The sequence below is a fragment of the Asterias rubens genome, chromosome 10, assembly GCF_902459465.1.
Source record: "Asterias rubens chromosome 10, eAstRub1.3, whole genome shotgun sequence".
NCBI classification, from domain to species: Eukaryota; Metazoa; Echinodermata; class Asteroidea; order Forcipulatida; family Asteriidae; genus Asterias; species Asterias rubens.
In genome coordinates, this window is record NC_047071.1 from 19,512,023 (window position 1) to 19,536,986 (window position 24,964).

The window sequence follows — 24,964 nt, forward strand, 5'->3', positions numbered from 1 at the left end:
CTTATTAGTTTCTCTCTTTGTTCAAACGCCTTGAGCACCTTATTGGTGGGATACGAGCACTTCTTGAAGAATAACGTGGAAGCCAGGGTGTGTCAATCAAAATAAACAAAGTCGAGAAAAGTTGAAAAGGGAATTATTAACGGCTGCAGGTCTTTTCAACTAATTGAATGTGCTCTCACCAAGTTTCCCCAATGATGCATCGAATGTTGTACCCGATTCAACCAGTTTCACTTTAAAGCAAATAATTATCGTATAGGCCCATATTGCGCGAAAGGCGCAAGAACTCCACTAGCTGGAAAAATTGTTGACATGGCGTCATGTTTTAGAAAAGAACTTTTTCTCTTCATGTCAAAACGTGTAGTGTATTCCGGATTCTTGAAGCACGACGCCTCGAAGTGTTTGCTGCACAGCGCTGGAAAAACTTGCAAACTGACCCCATCTTTAGTTGTTTTGCTGCATCTAGCAGCAATACACCTGGTCGACATTGCCGGGAAAATGCAAGAAAAAAACTTTTTCGAAACGTACAAACTCACGACTAGTACTTGAATGTACTTGCACGTACGTGTGTTCGATGTTCGATCGAGGCAAAGTCTGCCTCGATTGACGTCACAAAAGGGGTAGGCGGAGTCACCCCACACAATGTTATTTATTTTTTTAAACATACAAATCGTTAAAAACAATTGCGCAAAAATTATTTCATTGTTCAGAAACATACTCTCTAATGTTTGAAGACAAACAAATTATATTTCCAGGTGACTTTAAAGGAACACGTTGCCTTGGATCGGACGATTTGGTCTATGATAAGCGTTTGAAACCGTTTGTTATGAAATGCATATGGTTAGTAAGATGTTTTAAAAGTAGAATATAATGATCCACACAAGTATCACTCAAAATTGCACGGTTTTCATTTTACGTCGCGAACTAACACGGTCGGCCACTTTTTTGACTCCCATAATGGCCGACCGTGTTTTTCGACGAGGTAAAACGAAAATCACGCAATTTCGTGGCATATTTTTGTGTAGACCATTGTATTCTACTTTTACAACATCTTTCTAACCATACCGATTTTATAACAAACGGTTATAGAAGGCTTTTCAAAGACCAACTCGACCGATCCAAGGCAAAGTGTTTCTTTAAACAATGATATAACAAGATTTTTCAAATGAGAAAATCAATCAAGTTATAATGCTAATTGGTTTTTCATCGATCTCATTTTGGGTGGGTGGAGGCATTGAGGGACAAGGGATCGGGGTGGGGTTGGGTGGCAAGATTTCTGAGTTCGCACTGTCTGGCAACGCCAAACAAACCAGCATCGTGGAAAGATCTATTGAAGGAAAGGCACGCACAGAGAAAGCAGGGCCATTTCCCCTCTCAACCTCTTTTTGAATACAGTAGGTTTAAATGTAAGAATAAAATGCACTCGCACAGTGATTAAACAAGGGTCGTCCAAATAAAACTTGTATTTTAGGCTTTAAAGTACGACAGACCTATACCAGCAAACGTGCGGTCGTTCAACTTGTGAACGTCAAGTTCAAGACCAGTCACAAAAAGCATACGTGACTAGACTAAGCCAAGCCAAGTTTAGAAATCTTGCAAGACTGCCACGAAACTCTGGTTGACAATGGCCATAAAATGATGTGACAATAGATTTGAAATTGTGATGAAGTCCCATTCGGTCAACGACCCAAATGCACAGAGGTTTTTAAAGTTACCTTATTTGGACATGTATGTTGGTGGAGCATTGTTTATTTGTGATGTTGTTTCCCTATCAAAACTCTCTCGCTGCTCACACAGCAGTTTTATATCGGCATGGTGACTTTCACACGAGAGAAACTTTATCAAGGGTCCCTTGCTTTATTTTTACGAAGGTTGTAACATTCAAATGTACCTTGTGTGAAAATACCACATTTTCGTATAGGGTCTTAGGTCCCTTGTGAAAACTTGTCCAACATTGCTCATTTTGTAAGAGGTCAAGATCTAAGATAAAAGTTAGCAGTTTTGACAAGATTTCATATAAAGGGACCTCGAACACTTCACAAACTGTTGTCTTTTCACACGCCGAGGTACAATTTTTTGTAAAATTTAACAACCTTGCTACAATTTAGCGAGGGACCCTTGCTAATTGCTCTCGTGTGCGAAATGAGCTTTAGTATCAGTGATTCAACTTGGCGAAATACATGTCTGGTAAATGTGGACAGTGGTTTAAAATGGCAGCCAAAGAGCTCCGTACGTATGCGATTGGCCAGACGTCGAGCCTATATACGGTGCGGGCCACATGCTACCTGACGGTGCACCGTATTAAAGCCAGTGGACACTATTGGTAATTGTCAAAGACTAGCCTTCACAGTTGGTGTATCTCAACATATGCATAAAATAACAAACCTTTGAAAATTTGAACTCAATCGGTCATCAAAGTTGCGAGATAATAATGAAAGAAAAAACACCCTTGTCCCACGAAGTTCTGTGCGTTTAGATGGTTGATTTCGAGACCTCAAGTTCTAAACTTGAGGTCTTGAAATCAACTTCGTGGAAAATTACTTCTTTCTCGAAAACTATGGCACTTCAGAGGGAGCTGTTTCTCACAAGGTTTTATACTATCAACCTCTCCCCATTACTCGTCACCAAGAAAGGTTTTATGATAATAATTATTTTGAGTAATTACCAATAGTGTCCACTGCCTTTAAGAACAGTTACACTGCATCAACCAATGTCATACCTTTCACTTCACAGTTTTTCTGCTAAACCAAGAAGGGGAAATGGGAATTTAGCTTTGGACCAAAAACAATTCCGAGAAACCTTACCTATTACAATGTTTCTCTCATGTAATTATATGGATGTTGAGGCTCAAATAAAAATCACATAGGTAGGCACCGTCTTCCATTAATCTGCGGTTTTATGCAAAGTGCGGTGGACACAGCGTGGGGTCTCCCCTCCTCGTTATCGACAGGGGAAAAGAACAAACTCGACCTCAAATTGAACTCACTTATTGAATGTACTTAAAACATTACTTGATATTTTGGCAAATTCAACCTGTATGAACTCTTCCAAGGTACGGGGACCAGGGACTGATGAGCGTATAGGCCTACACGCAAACTCTAGAGCCACGTGGTCATGGTCTCCCGAAACTCTCTCCACACATTAAAGAGGCTGTGTCAGATTTTTGGCCCCAAACATTAAAAAATATATTTTTTTGAGTGAATGGTATTTCAAAGGTTATCACCCGCTCTAACGAAAACAAGTTTAACTTTTACTTTTAATGACAAAAAACACATAAGAATTGGTCACGTGATATAATATTGTCGGGATCCCGACAAAAACTAATTTTGAGCACTTTATTTCACTGCTACTAACAATTGGCGGACTTTTTTGAGCAATGGCTCAAATGAAAGCTTGTAACTTTCTCGACCCCCATCAAAATACCTATTGAATTTTAAATCAAAATGTTTAGGTCAAATCGGCCAAAAATCTGACATAGCATCTTTAATGTTTCACAACGCTATACAAAGTACAAAGTTCATTCAAAGTTCTCAACATTTTCAAAGCCAGAAATTATATTTACTTTCCCCCATTACCGTGAACACAGAATTCTTTATTAACAGCCGGCATTTTGTTTTAGTGAGCCGACAAGTTACCGGAAAAGGCAATGGCGTAAAAAGGTTATTTGAAGGGGGACAACAACTTTCGTGCACACGGGTACTTCTTGATGTCCACAACCCACCTCAAAAAGAAGAAGATCTACAAATACTATCAGTTACAATGATCATTCATAGTGATCTATACGCCACACAATATTTTATTTCTTCATTCATTGTTACACCCTGTTTGGGGGGTTTTGTCCTAAAAGAAGTTGTAGCGTTAGCTACAAGCATGCCCCTCGTTCTGGAGTTTGTATATCACTTCACAAACGTCTATACTTACTGAAGTTTACTTACTATGCGGTTTCACAGTCTTTCTCGGTCATTGTAATTGCGTTTTTATTTTCATTTTGTCGGTTTAATTATTGTCAATAATGTAAATGTGCAAACTTGGGGACGATTTTATACAGAGCGATTGATCCAAACTGTGTATCAATCTTACTGCAAATCAAAATGTGATGTCACAATGGGTCATTCCATGTCAGACCAACGCACTTTTTTACCTCATGTCTTCCGATTTTGATAAAAATTGCTGCGATTGTAGGTCCTTATGTGCAATGAATGCACAGCAATTTTTAGCCCGATCAGACTTACCATGTGGTCAGGGCAGAAACCACTAAAATCTGACATTTTTAGGGTAAAATACCACTTTTTGGGTAAAAATATGTCATAACCATGTCAATTCTCATCACATATATGCAAATTTGGTATCAAAATGATGAAAATTGCATGCTCAAATCAGTTCTTTTGTCAAAAATAATTTTTCTGAAATGTAGGTCACTGTAATCTTTAATATGTTATCGTGACCTTTGACCCAGTTTTTGAAATAATGTATCATTCCAAAAATCAATGAAAAAAAATCTCTTGATAGAGCATGTCTTCCTCTATCAGAATCCACTAAGAAACAGTTGGGCTCTTCAAAATTTACAACTTTATGACTATTTTTGTACAAGTACCGTGATCTTTAATATGTTATCGTGACCTTTGACCTGATTTGTGAAACAATGCATCATTCCAAAAATCAACAAAATAAAAATCACTTGATAGAACATGTTTTCCTCTATCACAATCAACCAAGAAACAACTGGGCTCTTCAAAATTTACAATTTTATTACCATTTTTGTACAGTTGTTAGGTCACAAACTAGTCAATTTATATACTTTACATAACAAACCTCACTCTTCTGTTTCTAAAGTTACTTAAAGTGTTCATGGTTTGCGATTTGTTTCTTGTTGAGGGCTGATGTGGTTTAACTAGAATCAGAATTTAAACTATCAGCAGTGACACACCCAGGATTTATTATTTTTTGGGGGTGGGCCATATTTTCCCAAAAAATTTCTTTCGAAGATTGTAAAACAAAAAATCAAAACAAATCAAACAAACAACTTGAATACCTTGGAGGGGCTGGAATCAATCCCCCAGACCCATCGCCCCCCCCCTTTCGGATTACATCAAGGTTGAGATGGAGAAGCTGTCTGCCTTTCTTCAGTAGATCACAAACTTATGCAGTCTTACTTTAACCCCCTGTGATGAATGTTGAACAACAGATTAATGCATAGTAACTTTCTGAGAAATCCTCAAGAACAATTTGTTCACCATGCTGCAACTCTGACTTCAGTGCCCATTTTAATAGAGCTGCTCAGCAGCAGATTTTGTGCTAACTGTGCGATTTCCATTTAACCGTATAGCACACGAAAAGGCATGCTAACCTTCCGATGAAGTCAGAGTTGCAGCATGGTGACATTTTTTGTTTATCATCTTGGAAAGAATTTTGTTTCGGAAAAAAGCCCCCCCACCCCCCTCCACCCACAACCCAAATTAAATCCTGGGTGCGTCACTGCTGGTATTTTAAAGTATGATTCTGGTTAGACCACATCAGCCCTCAACATGAACAAATCCCAAACCAATAACAATTTTAGTAACTTTGGAAAGTTTTTTATTTTTATTTATTTATAAAGTAAAGTACATGTATAAACTGACTAATTTGTAACCTACCAACTGTACAAAAATAGTCTTAAACTTGTAAAATTTGAAGAGCCCAGTTGTTTCTTAGTGGATTCTGATAGAGGATGACATGCTCTATCAAGTGATTTTCATTTCATTACCTTTTGGAATTATGCATTATTTCAAAAATTGGGTCAAAGGTCACGATAACATATAAAAGATCATAGTGACTTGTACAAAAATAGTCATAAACTTGTAAATGTTGAAGAGCCCAACTGTTTCACCCTAAAAATTTTACCCTAAAAATGTCACATTTTAGTGGTTTCTGCCCTGACCACATGGAAAATCCGATCGGGCTGAAAATTGGTGTGCATTCATTTCTCATTAGGACCTACAAGCACAGCAATTTTTATCAAAATCGGAAGACATGAGGTAAAAAAGTGCGTTGGTCTGACATGGAATGACCCAATACAAAGCAGCCATGAAATCGAGCCCAGTTTGGAAGATGCATTTAAGGAACACGTTGCCTTGGATCGGACGAGTTGGTCTATAAAAAACGTTTGTAACCGTTTTTTCAAAATGCATATGGTTGGAAAGATGTTTTAAAAGTAGAATACAATGATCCACACAAATTTGCCCCGCAATTGCGTGTTTTTCCCTTTACTGTGCGAACTAACACGGTCGGCCATTTATGGGAGTCAAAAATTTGACTCCCATAAATGACCGACCGTGTTAGTCGACGAGGTAAAAGGAAAACCGTGCAATTTCGAGGCATGTTTGTGTGGATCATTGTATTCTACTTTTACAACATCTTTCTATTTGCATTTTATAACAGACGGTTACAAACGCTTTTCAAAGACCAACTCGACCGATCCAAGGCAACGTGTTCCTTTAATTACATTGTTCAGTAAGTCTGCATCAACTAAAATGTATTATGATTTTATGTATAGCTTGATGCAAATAAGTTCTCTTGGAAACGGCAAGGCCCACTCCGGGCTAATTGTATTTTTTTCCCGCCTGCGGCCCCGACCGAAACAAAATGTCTACTTGCGACATTGCGACGGAAATCCCACAGTCTGTCTCGAAATGTTGTTTTCGTCTACCATGTGAATAATAGAGGACCTATGATTGTAAAGAAAGAGTGGGAAAGTGTGAGCGCGGGAAAGAAAATCGTTTTGACAAAAGATAATGTGAACGGCAAGCATTGAATAAAAAAGAACACCACACGTAAAAAACGTTTAGTATTTCCTTTTTAGATTAGTAATTGTTGTTTTTCTCATGGTTTATATCATGACAATTGCCTTCGGTTATAAGGCTCCAAAAATACAATGCAATTCTGTGCAATAGCACTGTATTGTTCCATGGGAATGTCTTCAGTCTCCACTTAAAAAACACACAGCAATAAACGCTGAACTAAAATAGGCAACAATTTAAAGAGAACGATTTAAACCAAAAAGTTAACAGTTAATCTGGATACAAGTATATAGGGCCTTCTTGAGCATAAATCAAAACTAGTTGTTAAATGTTTTTATGTTGCACAAAAACAATAACACTATCAGGACATGAACACATAGTCAAGTTGGAACCAAGTGATCCAAAGCTCACTATAGCTGTTCATGACAAGTTCATGGTCTCTAGGGGAAAACAAATCAAAACCTTTGGGTTCCGTTTTCAAGGAGGTGGGTGCTGTTTGGACGAATAATTTTGATTGTATTAGAATAAAGATACTTGCGCGGATCCAAGGGGTGGGGGTGTGGATTGAAAGCAAACAAAGGGGAAAGGGGGAGAGTGGAGCAACAGGGAAGGAATAAGAACAAAATGCTGACCAACTGTGCGTTTGTTATACTAAAGAGCTTGTCCCAACATTTTGCAACAACTGCTGATTTTTATTCGATATTTTCACCCCTGATTACCGAAAAACTTTTACCAGAAAAATGCTTGAAAGCCACATTCCGATAATTGTACGAGGGGAAAAAAGACAACATCTCATTTTGAAAACTTAAGGGAAAACAGGTTACGTGTCAAATGCGATCTATAGTTTAAACCCAGTTAGAAATGGGTTTCTACATCAGTCATACGGAAGGGGGTTAGCGCATGGTAGCAATGCAAGTTGTCTTCAACAATTATTTCATCATCATTTTTATATTGTGCAGAAACCTCCTCCTGAGGGTAGGCATATAAATTGCGCATTGAACCACACCCCTCCCTAGTCTTAGCTGTCTATGCTTTGACTATGATTTGTCTCAACCGGAACCCTTGCAGTTAAAGACAGTGGACACTTTTGGTAACTACTCATAAAAATATTTATTAGCATAAAACCTTAATTGGTAACGAGTAATGGGGAGAGGTTGATAGTATAAAACATTGTGAGAAACGGCTCCCTCTGAAGTAATGTAGTTTTCGAGAAAGAAGTAATTTTCCACGAATTTGATTTCGAATTTGATTTCGAGACCTCAGATTTAGAACTTGAGGTCTCGAAATCATTATTTCTCAACTTCGACGACCGATTGAGCTCAAATTTTCACAAGTTTGCTATTTCATGCATATGTTGAGATACACCAAGTCCTTGACAATTAACAATAGTGTCCAGTGTCTTTAACTTTATACATCGATGCCGAGCACAAGGAACAAACTTTGTCGCGTATCAAACCTTTTAATAGCTCCATGAACCAACCAAACTGAACATGGGGTCTCAACATAAAAAAAAAAAAAAAATAGATCCCCCTCCCCCGCCTGCACCCACACGTGGATTAGTAATAGGAGTACACAGGTTGAAGTCGTCCGTTACAGCTTGCTAAGTACCGATTGTTTTGTTGATTTTTACTTATGAATCGTTGTCCGGATCGACACGGATCAAACTTGGGCATGTCACATGATACAGTTGAAACATGTGGGTATTGGCACGGACTATTGGTATGTACCCCTATAGCCGGCTCGGCCTCTTTTAAATGATCATGGACCTCGCCTGGATATTTGTACATGAATAAGTTGATAAATACCAATTACTTTGTCATTTCTCTGACATACGCCCTAAGGACCAGTCCATTCATATTATAGTAAAACAATAAAAAAAAATAAAAAAAAAAATGGTTCGACCAACCCATCCGAAATTGAACGGCTTCATAAGATATCATACACTGAAGAGCAAAGTAATGTCTCAATGAACCAGATTTACTTTAGATGAAAGGTCTCCAGCATCTGTAGCTTTCTGTTGAAATCGAATGAATGAAATCGACGATCCTGACCAGCTGTGTATTTTTTCTTTTAAGTCAAGTTTAGTATACAAACTGACTTTTATTTCGGTTGTTTCTTTTGACCCTAACCACCACACTTTCGATTTTTTTTTGGACTAACGGTTAACATTGAGTAACATATTCTGAAAAGTAGGGTCAATGAGCTGTTTAATCCCAAAGCCCTTGACTGTTTTCTCATTGATTAGGCGACCAAGTCCCAATATCTTGGTACAGCTTACTGAGGAAACTTGCCTATACAACCGGCAAGCACCGGCAAGCACCGGTAAGCACCGGCTATGGTTTGTAAACAATACCGATTGCTCCTGTTGTGTTCATGTTGTTGGTGTAACTTGTAACAAAGGAGCAGAGTTGCGTGAACATCACATGCACACTTTATAACCGAGCAGCGACGGGGATGTTTTCACCTGCCAGTCGCATGGTTTAGGCACGTGGTGTATTCCGGAACTTTGAATGACTGTAAACCTCGAAGTGGGTTTTATATTATTTCTTGTTTCCTCCAGAGGAAAAGGACAGCCCGTTAGGTCCGATTAAATAAGTTTTTGAAATATGAACCAGTTTGGCAAAGGATTTGTTTTCGGCGATACACCCGTAGTGGACAACTGTGAAGTGCGCTGTGCTCTTGAACCATCTATGCTAAAACAAACCATTTTGTTCAAAATTGTGAAACAGGCTGATGTTGGAGGTTTTATTTCATCTTTCAGTCTAAATTATTTCATATGGTGTAGGCATACCGTGGTTATTAAATTTTCAAAAAGTGCGTTTATCCGTACAACCATGGAGGACAACATGTTCTTTACATTATGCCTTCATACAGAATATGTTGCATGCAGAAGCTTATATCAAGGCTTGGCATTACATGTTTGCCAAATTCCGCTTTATTGTTTGTAGAAGCTGAGCAACCTGCTAACGGTAACGGGCTGTATTACAAGTGGTCAGTTACTAAGCGACGAGACATTGCTCCAATGATTCCATTTACAAATTTTAAGAAAACTGCTTGTGATGTTACAGTTCTACATGTACGTTGTCGAGAAACCTAATGGGCCCTAGGCCTAACGGTTCAGCTTTTTTTGTTTTAGACTCATGTCTTGTAAATGTCCACGTGTGGTTTTGAATTTCACATTTTTTGTTCAAACAAAGAAGACAAAACAAGTAAGCCGTCAAACAAAATGAGAATCACACATAATTGGTAACAACTTATTTGTATACAACTGGTTATTAATTACTGTGTGAACTTCAAGTTTGACTAATGCAAATCCGGATGTCGGCCGTGTTTCAGGAACGTTTAATCTTTCCAAATTCTTTTCTGGTGACTGAGTGCACTCTTAACAAATCAAGATTTTGTCAAAACGCCAGAATGTTGCAGCATTGTGAAAAACTTATTATCGTAGACTTATTGTTCATATAATTTTTCATTTTTTTTCTTCTTCAAGTTTGATATAAACGTTCCAAAGGTGAAGTAGCCGGATAGAATTGGCTAGCTGATCCGGGTACTGTAGTGCAATTCCGCAAGCAACTGGTTTGTGTCAACAATAACCCTTTGTGTTGTGATCTCTAAACAGCATAGGGGGGGCGATTCCATGGGGGAACATCCCCTGAAAGCATGCGACCAGACGAGTCCATTTTTGAAACAGGGAACCCAAACAATTTTCTTTAACGAAATTCTTGAATGGTTGCTTTGAAAAAACATCCACAGGTTGCGAATTTGTTGTGTTGACTTCGAATATCCATTATCGATCCAAGATCAAGTTTGCGACCCCTCTCCCCCGCTGCCAGCTATTTGTCTGATACTATCCCCACCTTCAACAGAATGGAACTGCCACAAACTCGACAGCCTATTATGTGCGCGCGTTTTGAGACGCTATAAAATTGGGGAGTTTGAGACTCTGGGCACATTTTATTGGAAAGTTGGCGTTTTGGAGTTCATCTTCTCTACCAAGATGTCAGGTTCAATTGTAAGTACATGTTTTTGACAATATTGTATTTGAAATGAAGTTCTTACTAGTGTATTTACAATAGTGGTCCTGTCTCTATTGATTAAACCTCATTGTTTGGTTTGGTAATAGTATGCACACTATTGATAAATTTGAACACAGTATCGAAAAATTTGTCGAATCCCGCCACCACTTTTTCACAAATTTTTACGAACAATATCATCTCATTTGGGTTAAATATGTATTTTTGTCATAATGAAAGAGTGGTGACCGGATACGGAAATCTCCCCCTTTTTATTGCGTCTGGAAGTGGGAGATGACATGTCTTGAAGGTCAGCCCAAGGAGGAACCAGACAGCTAAATTGGTTGGCATTCTACGACTATATAGTTCCCGCTTAAAACTTGTCAAAATACATGTACACGAGTTTTCCAGAAATTCCATTTGCAGAAAAAGGCAACTTGTGTTAAAGGTGCCACCATGTGATGTAATAATAGGCCGTTCAAGTTCAAGTTCATTTTTTTTTTTTTTTTTTTTTTTTTACAAATGGATGTTTTTGTGAATGTTGTTTTCAAAATATTGAAATGATGAGGAGGGGATAGATTGCCATTGTTTATTCATTGAAACTCAATCATGGCAAAATGTACGACATATTGCATGAGTGGAATGTATCCATTTGTAAATAGCCTACAACAGAATAAGTTTAAAATAATACTTACTTAAATTGAAACCCCGTTGTAGTACATAGTTAGCACCTGTAGTTGAAGTTGATATTAAATTAAGAAAAAACTACGAATTTTTTGTTTATTACTATTTTATGCTATATTTATGTTGAACTATGCCAACTTTTGTCGCAATTTATTAGAATATGTTATATTTCAGTGATATTCTTTCATCTACTGAGTTCAATTTGTTATGGTGTGTATTAATTGAAAGACTATACATGGGGCATATGTTAGGATGGCTTGTGGGGTTTAAGGCATGGTGGTATAAATACAATTGTTCGTCCGTGGTTAAAAAAGCAAGTGTGTCATTATTTAGATTTCCCTCCATCACTTTCTTTGTTGGACTTCGGTCCTACTAAAAGCCGACAACTCGCCGACAACGCCGACAACAAGTCCAGAGCGCCGACAACTCGCCGCCAACAAGTTTTAATTACCTCAAAAATGGCCAATAAACCATAGATGTATTAGAACTATATGTGTTCTGTAATATAAACATAAAGTTAATGGAAAAACTTCACAAAAAGTGTGAATTTTTAACCAGAAAAAAACTTCACTTGCACGAAAAGCGGTCGGACGCCATCTTGGCTTAAAAACCGTGTTTGGACCAGACCATTATGATACGGGTAGATTTAGCACTTGTCAACAACAGAGGGCGGGCTTCATGTGAAGACCTTCACTGCAGTGTGCACAGTGCATGACGCCCGCCCTCTATTGCTAAGTCTGACTCACCCGCATCATAATGGACTGGTCCGAACACGATTTTAAGCCAAGATGGCGTCCGACCGTTTTCCGTAAACGTTCAGTTTTTTTTCTGGTTAAAAATTCACACTTTTCGTGAAGTTTTTCCATTAAATTTATGTTTATATTACAGAACACATATAGTTCTAATACATCTATGGTATATTGGCAATTTTCGAGGTAATTAAAACTTGTTGGCGGCGAGTTGTCGGCGCTCTCGACTTGTTGTCGGAGTTGTCGGCGAGTTGTCGGCTTTTAGTAGGACCCTTGGACTTGACTGCCTACTTCCGGAAAAACCGCACAATATTGCCCCCAGCATCTCCATTCAACCATGGACGAATGAAGAAACTAGGTTCAACCATGGAGGAAGAAACCAGTATGTTATTACCCCATCTGTTTTCCTTTTCTTACGGTATTATGTGGTTTAGGATATCTGATCAGTCAACCGTGACTGTCTGTTATGCACACTTATAAACTCATAAAGGCCTTTTGTGTCTCGGCGATCACATGTTAACTCACGTGCCTTGCCAGTGGTCGGCAAGTATGCTAAGTAGAATTACTATGTCAGATCATGGAGCAATAAACTAGAGTTTATTGCTCCATGGTCAGATACAATTTTATTGTGGGCCTCCAGGCCTGCTACTTTACCGAGGCAAAAAGACGATTGCCTCCCAGTCATTGCCTTGGTGGTGCACTTGAAATGATCCAGTCAAAATTTATAGTTTCCTCATAGATTGCCCTTAACCGAGGAGAAAATCATCCTTGGTGTCCTTGCCGTTTCAACAACAAAGCATACAGGCCTAGGCCTCGGGACCCATTGCTATGAATGTTTGGTTATAAATTGACCAACAATTTAATACAAGTGAAAACAGCCTTCTTGAAGGTTTTTGATTTGTGTCCTCAAGGAGCAATGTGTAACCATAGATAAGAAAATGTATGTTCCAGACAACTATTGTTCAGATTTTATGAAATGAAAATCATATACCAGCCAGAATTATGTACACAGTTGTCTACTCAATACTATTGTGTACATTTATGATAATATTGATTAAATAACAAAATGTATGTTCCAGACAACTATTGTTCAGATTCTATGAAATGAAAATCATATACCAGCAATAATTATGTACACAGTTGTCTACTCAATACTATTGTGTACATTTATAATAATATTGATTAAATATCGTGCTGTGGTAACACATGTACATGCAACATTATATTTCCTCGCGTTTACTTTACAAACAACATTTACTGTATAAATATTAAAATCCTTGAAGTGAAGACACGAAGTTTATGTAAAGCATGCCAGGTGGGATACGAACCCACGAACAAAAACTAATAAACAGTCCTTGAGTTGTAGGCAACATCTATCTATGTACATGTACGTGTATAAAGTTGGCCTGAAGATAGTCAATAAGGAATTCACAGGAAATCCACGGATATAGACTTTGATTTTGTTTGTGGAAACCCTCCTCACTCGAACTTTGTCCATGATTGTATTTCTAAGAGTTTATGGGTGGAGTCAGGTGGAGTGTGTGCGTGTGTCTTTGTTCTTTGCAAGTTCTTGCCAAACATCACATCACTCGATCAATCATTATCTAGTCAATGAACAAAATAAATAACTGCTGCTACGCATGGCGTGTTAACTTTAGTTGGCCTTTTTTTGCACCACACAAGGGGGTATAGCAAAACAATAAATTACAAACAGGCTAGTAAAAACATAGCTTCAATTTTGACGACTTGTTGATATAGTGTTATTCTGAAAAATTATTCCAAAATGTGTTAACCATAACGTAAATTTTGCGTTCTGCGCACAGTTGGTTGCCACGGGTTTCTTTTCCACCTGAGGGCCTTTGGTCTTGTTTGCATTTGTGATGATCTTATTGGTTGGAACAATAAATGCAAAGACCTGTGTGACATGCCACGTTCCCTGTGCACATACAGCGAAAATGAACACCGCTCATCGATATAACAAAAGAGAGCCCGACTGCTTTGACCATCAAGCCTCGGTTTGGTTTCATTGAATGAGGGAGAAAGGGCTGAAGAAATTGAAGTTAGTATTTTTTTTTCGGAGATAATTTCGTAGGCATATATTTCGAAGTGATTCATATGTATGATTGTGTAAATCCACAAGTTAAACCTTTAAATGAGGGAACTACAATTTTACTAGGATGCCCTGAAGGAATCCATTAAACAACTTTATTTTGACTTTTACTTTAAAGGTAAATTGGAGGTTAAAATAACATGAATTTGCGGTTGAGCTGCACCCCCCTGCAGTGGACTCCATAAGTTGATTAACCGGCCCAGACTATACGTTTAAATTGATCGCCTATAGTCCTTGCTTTTAGGTCAAAATGGTAACCAAAAAAGTCCTGGCAAAACATCATTTAGAGTCCTGCAGACATAAATGATGAATTCCCAATTGCTGGCAATCAAGGGGGGGTTGAGGTTCCCATCGGATGTTTTTTTCTTCTTTCTTGTGGTTTAAACCATAAACTGACGGAGAATGTGGTTTCATTGCCGGGTCAAGTGAGTTGAAGTTAAGAGTAAATTTTTCATAATTTTAATGACTGACAATTTATGAATGAACTTGAGTTTCGGTGTCCCTTTTCTTGGAAAAGTGACTTTGAAGAATCTTAGTACAGACATTGAACCCTTGATTTTTGGTCTTGGTGTCCCTTCAAAGGTTTCCAATAGAGTTCAAGTTTTTCAAATGGAAATGCCCAGGCATGTCAGATACTTAGAAAGAAAAAGTATAATTTGAAAACTTAATGTTCGTAGTTTAAAAGATGATTTATTTGTTGTTGATTTAATTGAATTATTTTTCATTTGATTTTTACACGGCTATAAACGCATAACAAACAGTCTGTAAAATTGATAACATTTGCAACCAGTTCTTCAATGTGGTATAAACTGAAATTAATGATGTATTATTTTCTTCAAATATATTAACAATTGTTTCACATGTGTCGTTGCAGATGGAAACGAGTCTTGTGTCGGATACCAAGCCCGTCTCTACCCTCGAAATCCAAGTAGACACCTCCGATATTGATGGAGTGAAAGAGACGTCAACGAACGCCGAGCGTGTTCCAGAGAAGGTGGTTAAGGGGGATTTGGAGAGTGTTTCCATGGAGGATGATGATCCATGGGCCGCAGTCTTACCGGAGTTACGGGAGGAACAACAATGGGCATGTAAGTATTAATAATAATAATAATAATAATAATAATAGTAATAGTAATAGTAATAGTAATAGTAATAGTAATAGTAATAGTAATAGTAATAGTAATAGTAATAGTAATAGTAATAGTAATAGTAATAGTAATAGTAATAGTAATAGTAATAGTAATAGTAATAGTAATAGTAATAGTAGTAGTAGTAGTAGTAGTAGTAGTAGTAGTAATAGTAATAGTAATAGTAATAGTAATAGTAATAGTAATAGTAATAGTAATAGTAATAGTAATAGTAATAGTAATAGTAATAGTAATAGTAATAGTAATAGTAATAGTAATAATAATAATAAGCACACACGGGAACCGGAAGCATGGGGGGGGGGGGAGGGGTGTACACCATGCTTTGTGTTGAGCACCACAAGTAGCCTAAGCCTAACCTGGTTACGACAGGCGACACTTAAAGTACATGTACTTCTTGAAGGTTCCACCCTTGTGTTCTCTCCCTTATAAGGTTATTGGTTGTGAGTTTTATTGCTTCATAAATAAATGTCTTCATATTTTTCTGCCTTTACAGCTCTTAACACCCAACAACGAGTCAAGTTCGTCTTCTTCCTCATCGTCAAGATCATCTTGCTAATCGTCTTCATGTACTTCTTCATCTGCTCCTTGGATTTCCTGAGCTCAGCTTTCCGCTTGCTTGGAGGACTTGCTGCTGGTGATGTACTCAACGACCATTTCCTGCTCAGTAATCCAGTGTGTGGTCTCATGATGGGTGTTCTGGTGACTGTGCTGGTCCAGAGCTCGAGTACATCCACATCTATTGTGGTTGCCATGGTGTCTGCCGCCATCAGTAAGTTAACAAGTTATGATGTTTTCAATGAGTAACGTAGTACGAACAGCTTTTCTCCATCTTTTGCAGTGATTCGTTGCTGGGTTTTCATTTGCTAGCAAAAAGATTTTTTTCTTTCTTATTCTTTAAAATAAACAAATCTTTCCACATCTGATGAACAGATTTGGAATTCTCCCTGATTGTGGAAACTTTGTTCCTATTATGTTGAATATAATTCTAAATATCCCCCTGATTGTTGTACAACATCTCCCGGATTATACAAAGAGCTAAAATTGAACTGCAAATCACTCATAGTTGCTAAGTTAAGTGTGATATGTTACATATGTATCACTATGGTAATACTGAAATTTGTTCTGGCAATGAATTGCATTGCTTTGTGCAATGATGGTGAAATCAAGCTGTGGTATGTATTTGTTTCTCATCAACCTCTTCATCCTTCTCACACAGTCCCAGTCCGCCAGGCAATCCCAATCGTGATGGGCGCTAACATCGGTACCTCAGTCACCAACACCATCGTGGCTCTTGGTCAGGCCAAGGAACGCAATGAGTTTCGCCGGGCCTTCGGTGGTGCGACCGTCCATGACATGTTCAACTGGCTGACCGTCTTAATCTTCTTCCCTATTGAGATTATTACTCATTACTTGGAGCTGATGACAGATCGCATCTTGAGTGGTTTGGACCTTATGGAGCAGGATGTGGAAGTTGAGATCTTGAAGGCTGTTACGGGACCATTTACTAAACTCATCGTACAGGTCAGTTTTGTTTCTTGAAATTTTTGTGATTCCTTGGTTAGAAGAAATGAGGTTGAATTAGGATGGAGAACAGGGTTTCGAATTAGTCTTGGACCAAGACGTTACTATCTCATACTTGTAACGTAGCCGTGATAACCCGATAGAGGGCGCGCTTTACTTTGGTGAGTTTTTGGAGTGGGTTCATTTCGGTGTGAAGGACTTTCCTTTGGGATTTGTCTTGTCTATTTACAAGAATATTTATCCACAAAAGCGAACTAACGATTCGTTTGTATTTATACTTTTCTGCCGACAGATTGACAAAAGTGTGATCACGAAGGTTGCTGAAGGAACTCTCAATATCTCGGACGCCAGACTCCTCAAAGTCTGCTCTACCAACTTAACAGAAACTTGTAAGTCCGAAATTTCTTGTTGTGTCCGTCAAACTTTGAACGTTTAATTTGGTTTTCACAAAGTGTTCGTTAACGCACGTTAGCCCAGTCGATTCTGTAGAGTGAAGGAAATAATGATCTTTACACTCACTTGAAATAATTCAGCCACAAAAAACTGGTATTGAAGTTGGGGGTGTTTGCTTTGACATTGGATCCGTGCAAGTTTCGGGGCTAAATGACATCACAACTCCTTTCACTTGTCGTCTTGAAGTCATTTCAGTGAATAAGTATGGCTTTCTAAAAGTAGTTTCTTATGCCTATTGACACACAGTGTTTATGTACATTTCAATTTTGTAAAACTGTCTTGGTTGTTGTTTTGTTACAGGCAAGTACAACCACATCTTTGCCAAGACTACTATGACAGATACAGAAGTTGGTCTCATCATGTTAGCTGTGGCTATTACCATCCTCTTCGTCTGTCTCTTTGCAATCGTCAAACTCCTTCACTCCATGCTCAAAGGAAGCATCGCTCTCCTTATCCAGAAGTTCATCAATGCTGACTTCCCAGGGTATCTGTCTTTCCTGACCGGCTACGTTGCGATCCTAGTCGGTGCTGTAATGACTTTCATTGTTCAGAGCAGTTCTATCTTTACGTCCGCCATCACACCACTGGTAGGTATTGGAGTCATCAGTTTGGAGAGAATGTACCCACTGACCTTAGGCGCCAATATCGGTACCACTGCGACCGGTTTGATCGCAGCGTTAGCCACGTCAGGCGGATCGCTTCGCAATGCCCTCCAGATCGCCCTGTGTCATCTCTTCTTTAACATCTCCGGTATCTTAGTCTGGTATCCGCTCCCCTTCATGAGAAAGGTACCAGTAACTCTCGCGAAGATTCTCGGGAACACGACGGCTGATTACCGTTGGTTTGCTATGCTGTACCTTGTCACGATGTTCTTAATCATTCCGGCCATTGTTCTTGGTCTTTCCATTGCTGGGGTGGTGTACCTGCTAGCCATTGGCATACCGCTCTTCGTCTTCATCGTTGTCGTCTCAATCATTAACATTCTCCAGAGGAAGCTGCCTCGTGTTCTCCCTAAGAAACTCCACAACTGGGAGTTCTTGCCGTCTTGCCTGCATTCCTTAGACCCCCTGGACAGGCTCTTCAGTTGCTCTTTCATAAAGAGGAATCTTGCTAAGAAAAAGGGAAAAGAAGATTCTGCCCAAGGAGTTGAAAATTATGCCTTTAATGGAGTCTAAGACAATTGAGCATTTCTAAAAGGAACACGTTGCCTTGGATTGGACGAGTTGGTCTTTGAAAAGTGTTTGGAACCGTTTGTTTTCAAATGCATGGTTAGATAGATTTTTTTGGAACCGTTTGTTTTCAAATGCATGGTTAGATAGATTTTTTTAAAATAAAATATAATGATCCACACAAGTATCATTCGAAATTGCGTGGTTTTCCTTTTACAATTGAATTGAATTGAATTCACCGCGGCGACTAAGACGGTCGGCCATAATTTTGTGGGAGTCAAATTTTTGACTCCCATAAATGGCCGACCGTGTTATTTCGTAAAGTAAAAGGAAAACCACGCAATTTCGAAGCAAATTTGTGTGGATCATTGTATTCTACTTTTACAACATCTTTCTAACCATAACGGTTACAAACGTTTTTTAAAGACCAACTCGACCGATCCAAGGCAACGTGCTCCTTTAAGTCTAGCAGGCATCTCTTCTATTTTTAAAGACCAACTCGACCGATCCAAGGCAACGTGTTCCTTTAAGTCTAGCAGGCATCTCTTCTATTTTGCTACGGATCTAAATTCACTACACCTTGCAGCTGCTACATTTCCACTTTGTTAATACATGTAATGAAAAGTAAAATTCAGCAGATAAGGGCACAATATTCTGCTTAATAGCGGTGTTAAATGAAATATGTTTGTGGGCCCTGTGCTATTTAATTAGTAACATAAATGCCATGAGTTTACTTTTATGATGAGTATTCTTTTTTTTTTTAAAGGAAAGTAACTAAAATATTGGGTCTGTGAAAGGTCAGTTGACTATAATGCAGCACAACTTTCAAAGTACAAAGTTTGAAAAATACAAAGTTTGAAAATACACAGACTGTAGCGGTAACATTTGCTATGTTACCTGAAGCATGTACAAATAATTCCCCCTTTTCCTTGGTATATATTTTTCGATTGGCATTTACCTTTCTGGACGTGGATTTCATCAAAGTAAAAACGAACGGGCAAAAATTCAAAAGTAGAACTTATTTGATCGATGTCTGACTGAGTAGGTATTACGACTTGGGTTTACAGTGGATATATTTTATAATTTATGCCAGGGACAACTCGAATTCTGCGACTATTAACATTAATTCAGTAAATGTACAGCTCTATTTTTTCAAAAATCGCCCGGTCGTTTTTTTTTTTCGGCAACGAGCTTTACTTATGTTTCAGTTGTTGTATTTTATCTGTATCAAGTTTAATGTGACGGGTGTGTTTATATACTGATAGTTATATACATCAATATTATATAATAATGTTTATTTATAGTTTTAAATTGGGATTTTTCTGCAGCTCCTTTTCATAATGAACAAGAAGAACCCATGCAGATCCGAAACACAACAACATGCCATTTATTGGCAATGAAAGAATATAAAGCATAGTTCTTCCTCTTCGACGAAGCTGTTCAAATTATGTAGTCACAATTTAAGCTTTTTAATAGACCACGAAATGTACCTACCATAAGCCTATTATGTAAAGACCTATACATGTACATCATGTACATTTTACTCATGATGTGCCTGCTCATTTATTATCATGAAGCAACATGAATGTTATTTACCGCATAGTGGCTTTGTCAAGTGGACAAAAATAAACTTGACAGGGTCACTGGAGCATGCGTTATGCTTTCGGAGTTGTTTAAAAACAATACAGTAGTATTATTTTAGTAATATATTTTCACATGCATTGAAAGGACCTACATATACTCATGTGCCTGTTTATTCATATGAAGCAACATGAATGTTGTTTACCGAGAAGGGGTTTTTCAAGTTGACAAAAACAGACTTGACGACAGGGTCGTCGGAGCATTCAGTAAGCTGACAATAAAACTTTGTAGGCTTTTGTTGATATAATTCGTATCATGGTCTCATACCACTGAAAAATTGTTTGGTCCATAGATGCTTCAACCGCTATCAAGACCACGTGGTTGCACCCTAAATTAATATTTCTATACATGTGCATGTATACGTACACTGTCCGCTCAATTCGTGTTGTAAAATTAAACAGCCCTTTCGCGTTTACACATTACATGTATATAATTTCCTTTATACATGTAGATTGTTTTATTGTTCAATTCTTAAGATATTCAGAGCACTTTTTAATGTTGGTTTATTGGTTGAATAAAGTATTGTTTAAATATACTAGTCCATAATTTTTGGTTGATTTGTTCATATAATCATTATTGTTTTAAGGAGACACAATTTACTGTTATAACTCTCTCTACATGTATAATTATGAGCTTTGGTGGTTCTAAACAGAACCTGTGAAGAACAAACTCGACGTTTCATTTATAACAAAAGTACAAATGTATTGGAATTACTGACTTTGGAAGCCATACTCAACCCCTCCCATGTGTCAACGATAGTCTTACAGTCAATAAAAGTATTTTCGTTCCTCGTGAATAATTTAGTCAAGAAGTTTGCAAAAGTATAAAGTACAAAGCTAACGAATATTGACTTATCGTTTGTCACGTCTTCTATGTTGGTTCTACTATACGAAGCAATGGTGGCGAGGAAATCTAGCATGGAGTCAGGGAAATGTTCAATCGGGAAGATGGTGAGGAAATCTAGCATGGAGTCAAGGAAATGTTTAATCGGGAAGATGGCGAGGAAATCTAGCATGGAGTCAGGGAAATGTTCAATCGGGAAGATAATACATGTACATGTACAGTTTTTGTGTTCTTTTTGTAACACAAAACACTATGCCCACAGATTTACATTAAACTTACAACGTTTGAGGATAACGGTAGTGGAAAGCGAACCTTAAAATATTACATGTATACAGTGTAGTTGCTGAGGTGCTGTAGTTTTTGTGAAATGAGTAAACAATGTCTTAAAAATACGTGTCATAAAAAAAGAAAATTATTTTCATGACATTGTTTTACCATCAGTATCTTCAAACTGTGTAAAATTAATGTAAATCTGTGGACATTGTGTTTTTTTGTCTTACAAAAAAGTACCTAGACCCTTTAACAAATAGGGAAACATTTTCCAAAATCAGGATTTTTTTTCAAAATTTATTCATCAGAACATGGACAGGTTTATTTTCATGGACTTTTTTGATGATTCGGTGACAGTTGGCAACTTTTATAGTGTACTGTACATGTTGGCCTACGTAGATAAGGATAAAGGATATGTAGCTACACATCCTTTATCCTGCAATATTTAATTATCTTTCTCAAAACATGAAAGAGCGAAATTCCACTTGTGTATCATCAAAGGTAAAATTCCCTTAAATGCTGTACTCCCTTATCTCTGCCACACAAAACTAATAATGACACTATACGCCTCTGAGGCGATGGGCGCAGCCACGGCAAGTGATGGGGAACGTGCGCCCATGGCCTCATTTTGGGTAAGAACTATGACGTCATGCATACGTACAATGTATTGAGAGAGGCGTATAATTTCAGAACTTTTTACAAAGCTGACTGTTTTAAGATACACATGAACTTAACCTGAGCTGTGCTTGTATGTGACTATGACGACATCACATTCATTCATTACAAACAACTTCCCTACTTTCAAGTGAAAAGGTGCTGCCTGTGCCGAAAAACATACAGCTGGATTAAAGTCCACAACGCAAAATCAACATAATCCAAATAATGTCTAGACCTGTTGTCTAAATGCACTGGATTACCGGTCCATCACCTGTTATAATGAGAATGTTTCTGGAGCGAGGTGTTCATTGTTCTGATAAAAGTTCTCCCTTTTTAACAAACTGCTCTTTAGACGAAGAACAGGCACACATTGCGAGTTGCTTAGTCAGTATTATGTGAAAGCTCATTTGAATACAAACACTCATGGAAAACATTCAAGAGACGATTCTTTCACACAAACTAAGAACAGAGAGTTAGCTGCGTGCAAACTGCTAATACCAACCAAATTAACTATTTTGCGGAGGGGTGGGGGGAGGGTGGGGGTGGGGGAGGGTGGGGGTGGGGGGGGGGGCAGCGGCAAATAAGAAGCAAAAGCAAAACAGTTAAAGAGGGTTCCATGGTCGAAAATGAAAAACAATTAAAAGGCTCTGACCACGTTGAAAAGTTTTGTGTAGAAACCCAAACAATTTTTTCGAAGTTACATTCGAAGTATCGTAAGTACGCGGACGACGTTTTAAAAAGGTGTAAAAGATGTCCTTGCAATCTAGTACAGAATGTACTTCCTTCAAATACACAATTTAACGGACAATTCGTTAGCTAAATGTTTGCCATAATTATACCAAACACATCAAGTTACTCGTTTTCAATAGACGTGGGCCCTTACCTCTGTATGACGGAATTAACAAAACATAATGTTTTGTTCGGTACATTCAATACGTCTGTATTAAAAAAAACTCACAAATTATAACGTCGATTTCTTAAATTATTAAGTGAAGGAGACAAAAAATAGATATTCGTAAATGAGCAATGGAATTCAATTAATAGCAATTGAACAGGACAAAATACCTTCCGTTGATATGTTTAGGCCTCCAGGCATCATGCATGCTTAGAAGTTCTACCTTTGTGTTTTATTTGAAGTTTAACTTTGAATTGAAACTTTTGTCTTCAGTCTTGTAGAAAGATAAACCATAATAGAAATACTTTATATTACCAGCATCATCCCTCATCGTCATTCAAAGAATTGGTTTCAATTCTACTAGGCCCAATCTGTAATTTAAAAGTCTACGTATCTATTTTTGTATAGTCCTATATACAAACATGATTTTCCTGTAGGGACAAATACATTCCATTGCCAATGTGGTAGTCAAAAACAAAGATGTTTAAACGAAAAAAAATTAATAATGTGTTTGTGACGGACTTTGTCTGTTCATAGCTCAGAGTTATTGAAAAGACGCCATGAGTGCATTTTCACAGTAAAAGAAAGGTGTTTGCTATGAATGGCACGAAGCTCCAAGTCGACATCTAAGTTTCAGTAAGAAGACTCGACAAGTAGACGTTTAAATCACAAAGTCGTCTTGGCGAGATATTATCAGGTCAAGTCGACATATTGGTTCTAGTAGGTCGACTTTGCGTGATATAGGCCTACAGGTCGATATGGCTTCGATGATATTCTTGCAAATTGATCAAGTAAACTGTGGACGTTCAGGTGGGAAATAGGCAAGTGGACATACAGTAACCCAACCCGCCCCACAAAATGCGTCAATATTATCCATGCAAACTTTGCCAACTAAAATTTGCCATTGGGGCCCAAGCAAGTAGTGTGCAGTCGACTAAAAGCGCCATTTTGGCTGAGAAATTGATTTGTGAAGATAGACTATTTCAAACCACACCTGACATGATGTACAGTAATCACACAATCTACACCACTTCATTTTCAAGCAAAGTTCACATATCGCAAACAACAACCCTCGGGAACTTCTGCAAATGAATCACTATTTTTTTTACCATCATCAGCCTATTGAACATGCCGACCAAAACACTCGAACACTGCGCTTCAACACTGCTTGGCCGTTTGTTTCGTCCATACACATCGTATTTTTCTAAATAGCTCATTTCAGAGCTTGAAATTTATTTGTGATTATAGCGGCATCTTTGCAGCAAATCTCTCCCTCAACACAGGTGACTGAGTGACTTATTGTCCCTCAACACAGGGGACTGAGTGACTTATTGTCGTGCCAAGCCGCACTGTCACAAATTAGGTCGAGAATAAACCATTCAAAAGGGAATTTTCTTGTGAATAATTTCAAAAGAATCAAAGAGACAACAGGGGAGAGAAAACTCAGATACGGCGTTTTCAAAAAGCAGTCGTACTGACAACTGCAAAATTCTTGAAAGCCACGTCTATTCAACAATGCACTTGACCTTACCGCCAAAGCGCCCGTGGGCGCCCAAAGGAAGTGCGTTGTCACTGGATGACGTCAAGATGACGTCAGATGTTTTCTACTTGATTGTTTGTTGTTTATTGTTTGATCAGCGTCGTTATTACCAGTCCAGGGGTCGATTTCACAAAAGAGTTACGACTCGAGTTAGGACGAGTAACTCGTCCTATCTTAAGATTAATCTTAAGGTCTGCATGCTATAGTGTAGGGTTGGGACTCGTCCTAAGTCCTAAGGAAGAATTTTGTGAAATCGACGGCATAGAAATTTAGAGACGGATAGCAATGTTCTTTTAATTTTGAATAAAAGGGGGTCCCTCTTGTAATGTGTTGAGAATGACCAATAATCAAGTAGGCCTACCGTTGACAAATCGTATTACAGTGACAAGTACTCTATGGTTTTGAAAAGGTAAATTCGTTTCCATCGTCTAGTTTTTACGAAACACACCATCCAACCTTTTGTGAACAAATTTATCAAACTGAACATCGCGTTTTTAG

The 24,964-nt window shown here is 38.1% G+C and overlaps 1 protein-coding gene across 1 annotated transcript; it reads left to right on the forward strand.

Moving 5' to 3' along the window:
• Window positions 1–10,737: 10,737 nt before the first annotated feature.
• On the forward strand, window positions 10,738–18,714 carry LOC117295243 (sodium-dependent phosphate transport protein 2B-like). Its single transcript, XM_033777777.1, has 6 exons — window positions 10,738–10,785; window positions 15,204–15,417; window positions 15,971–16,246; window positions 16,694–16,998; window positions 17,291–17,387; window positions 17,752–18,714. The coding sequence occupies exons 1-6, from the start codon at window positions 10,771–10,773 to the stop codon at window positions 18,624–18,626; spliced, it is 1,782 nt and encodes a 593-aa protein (XP_033633668.1). The 5' UTR covers window positions 10,738–10,770; the 3' UTR covers window positions 18,627–18,714.
• The last annotated feature ends 6,250 nt before the right edge of the window (window positions 18,715–24,964 follow it).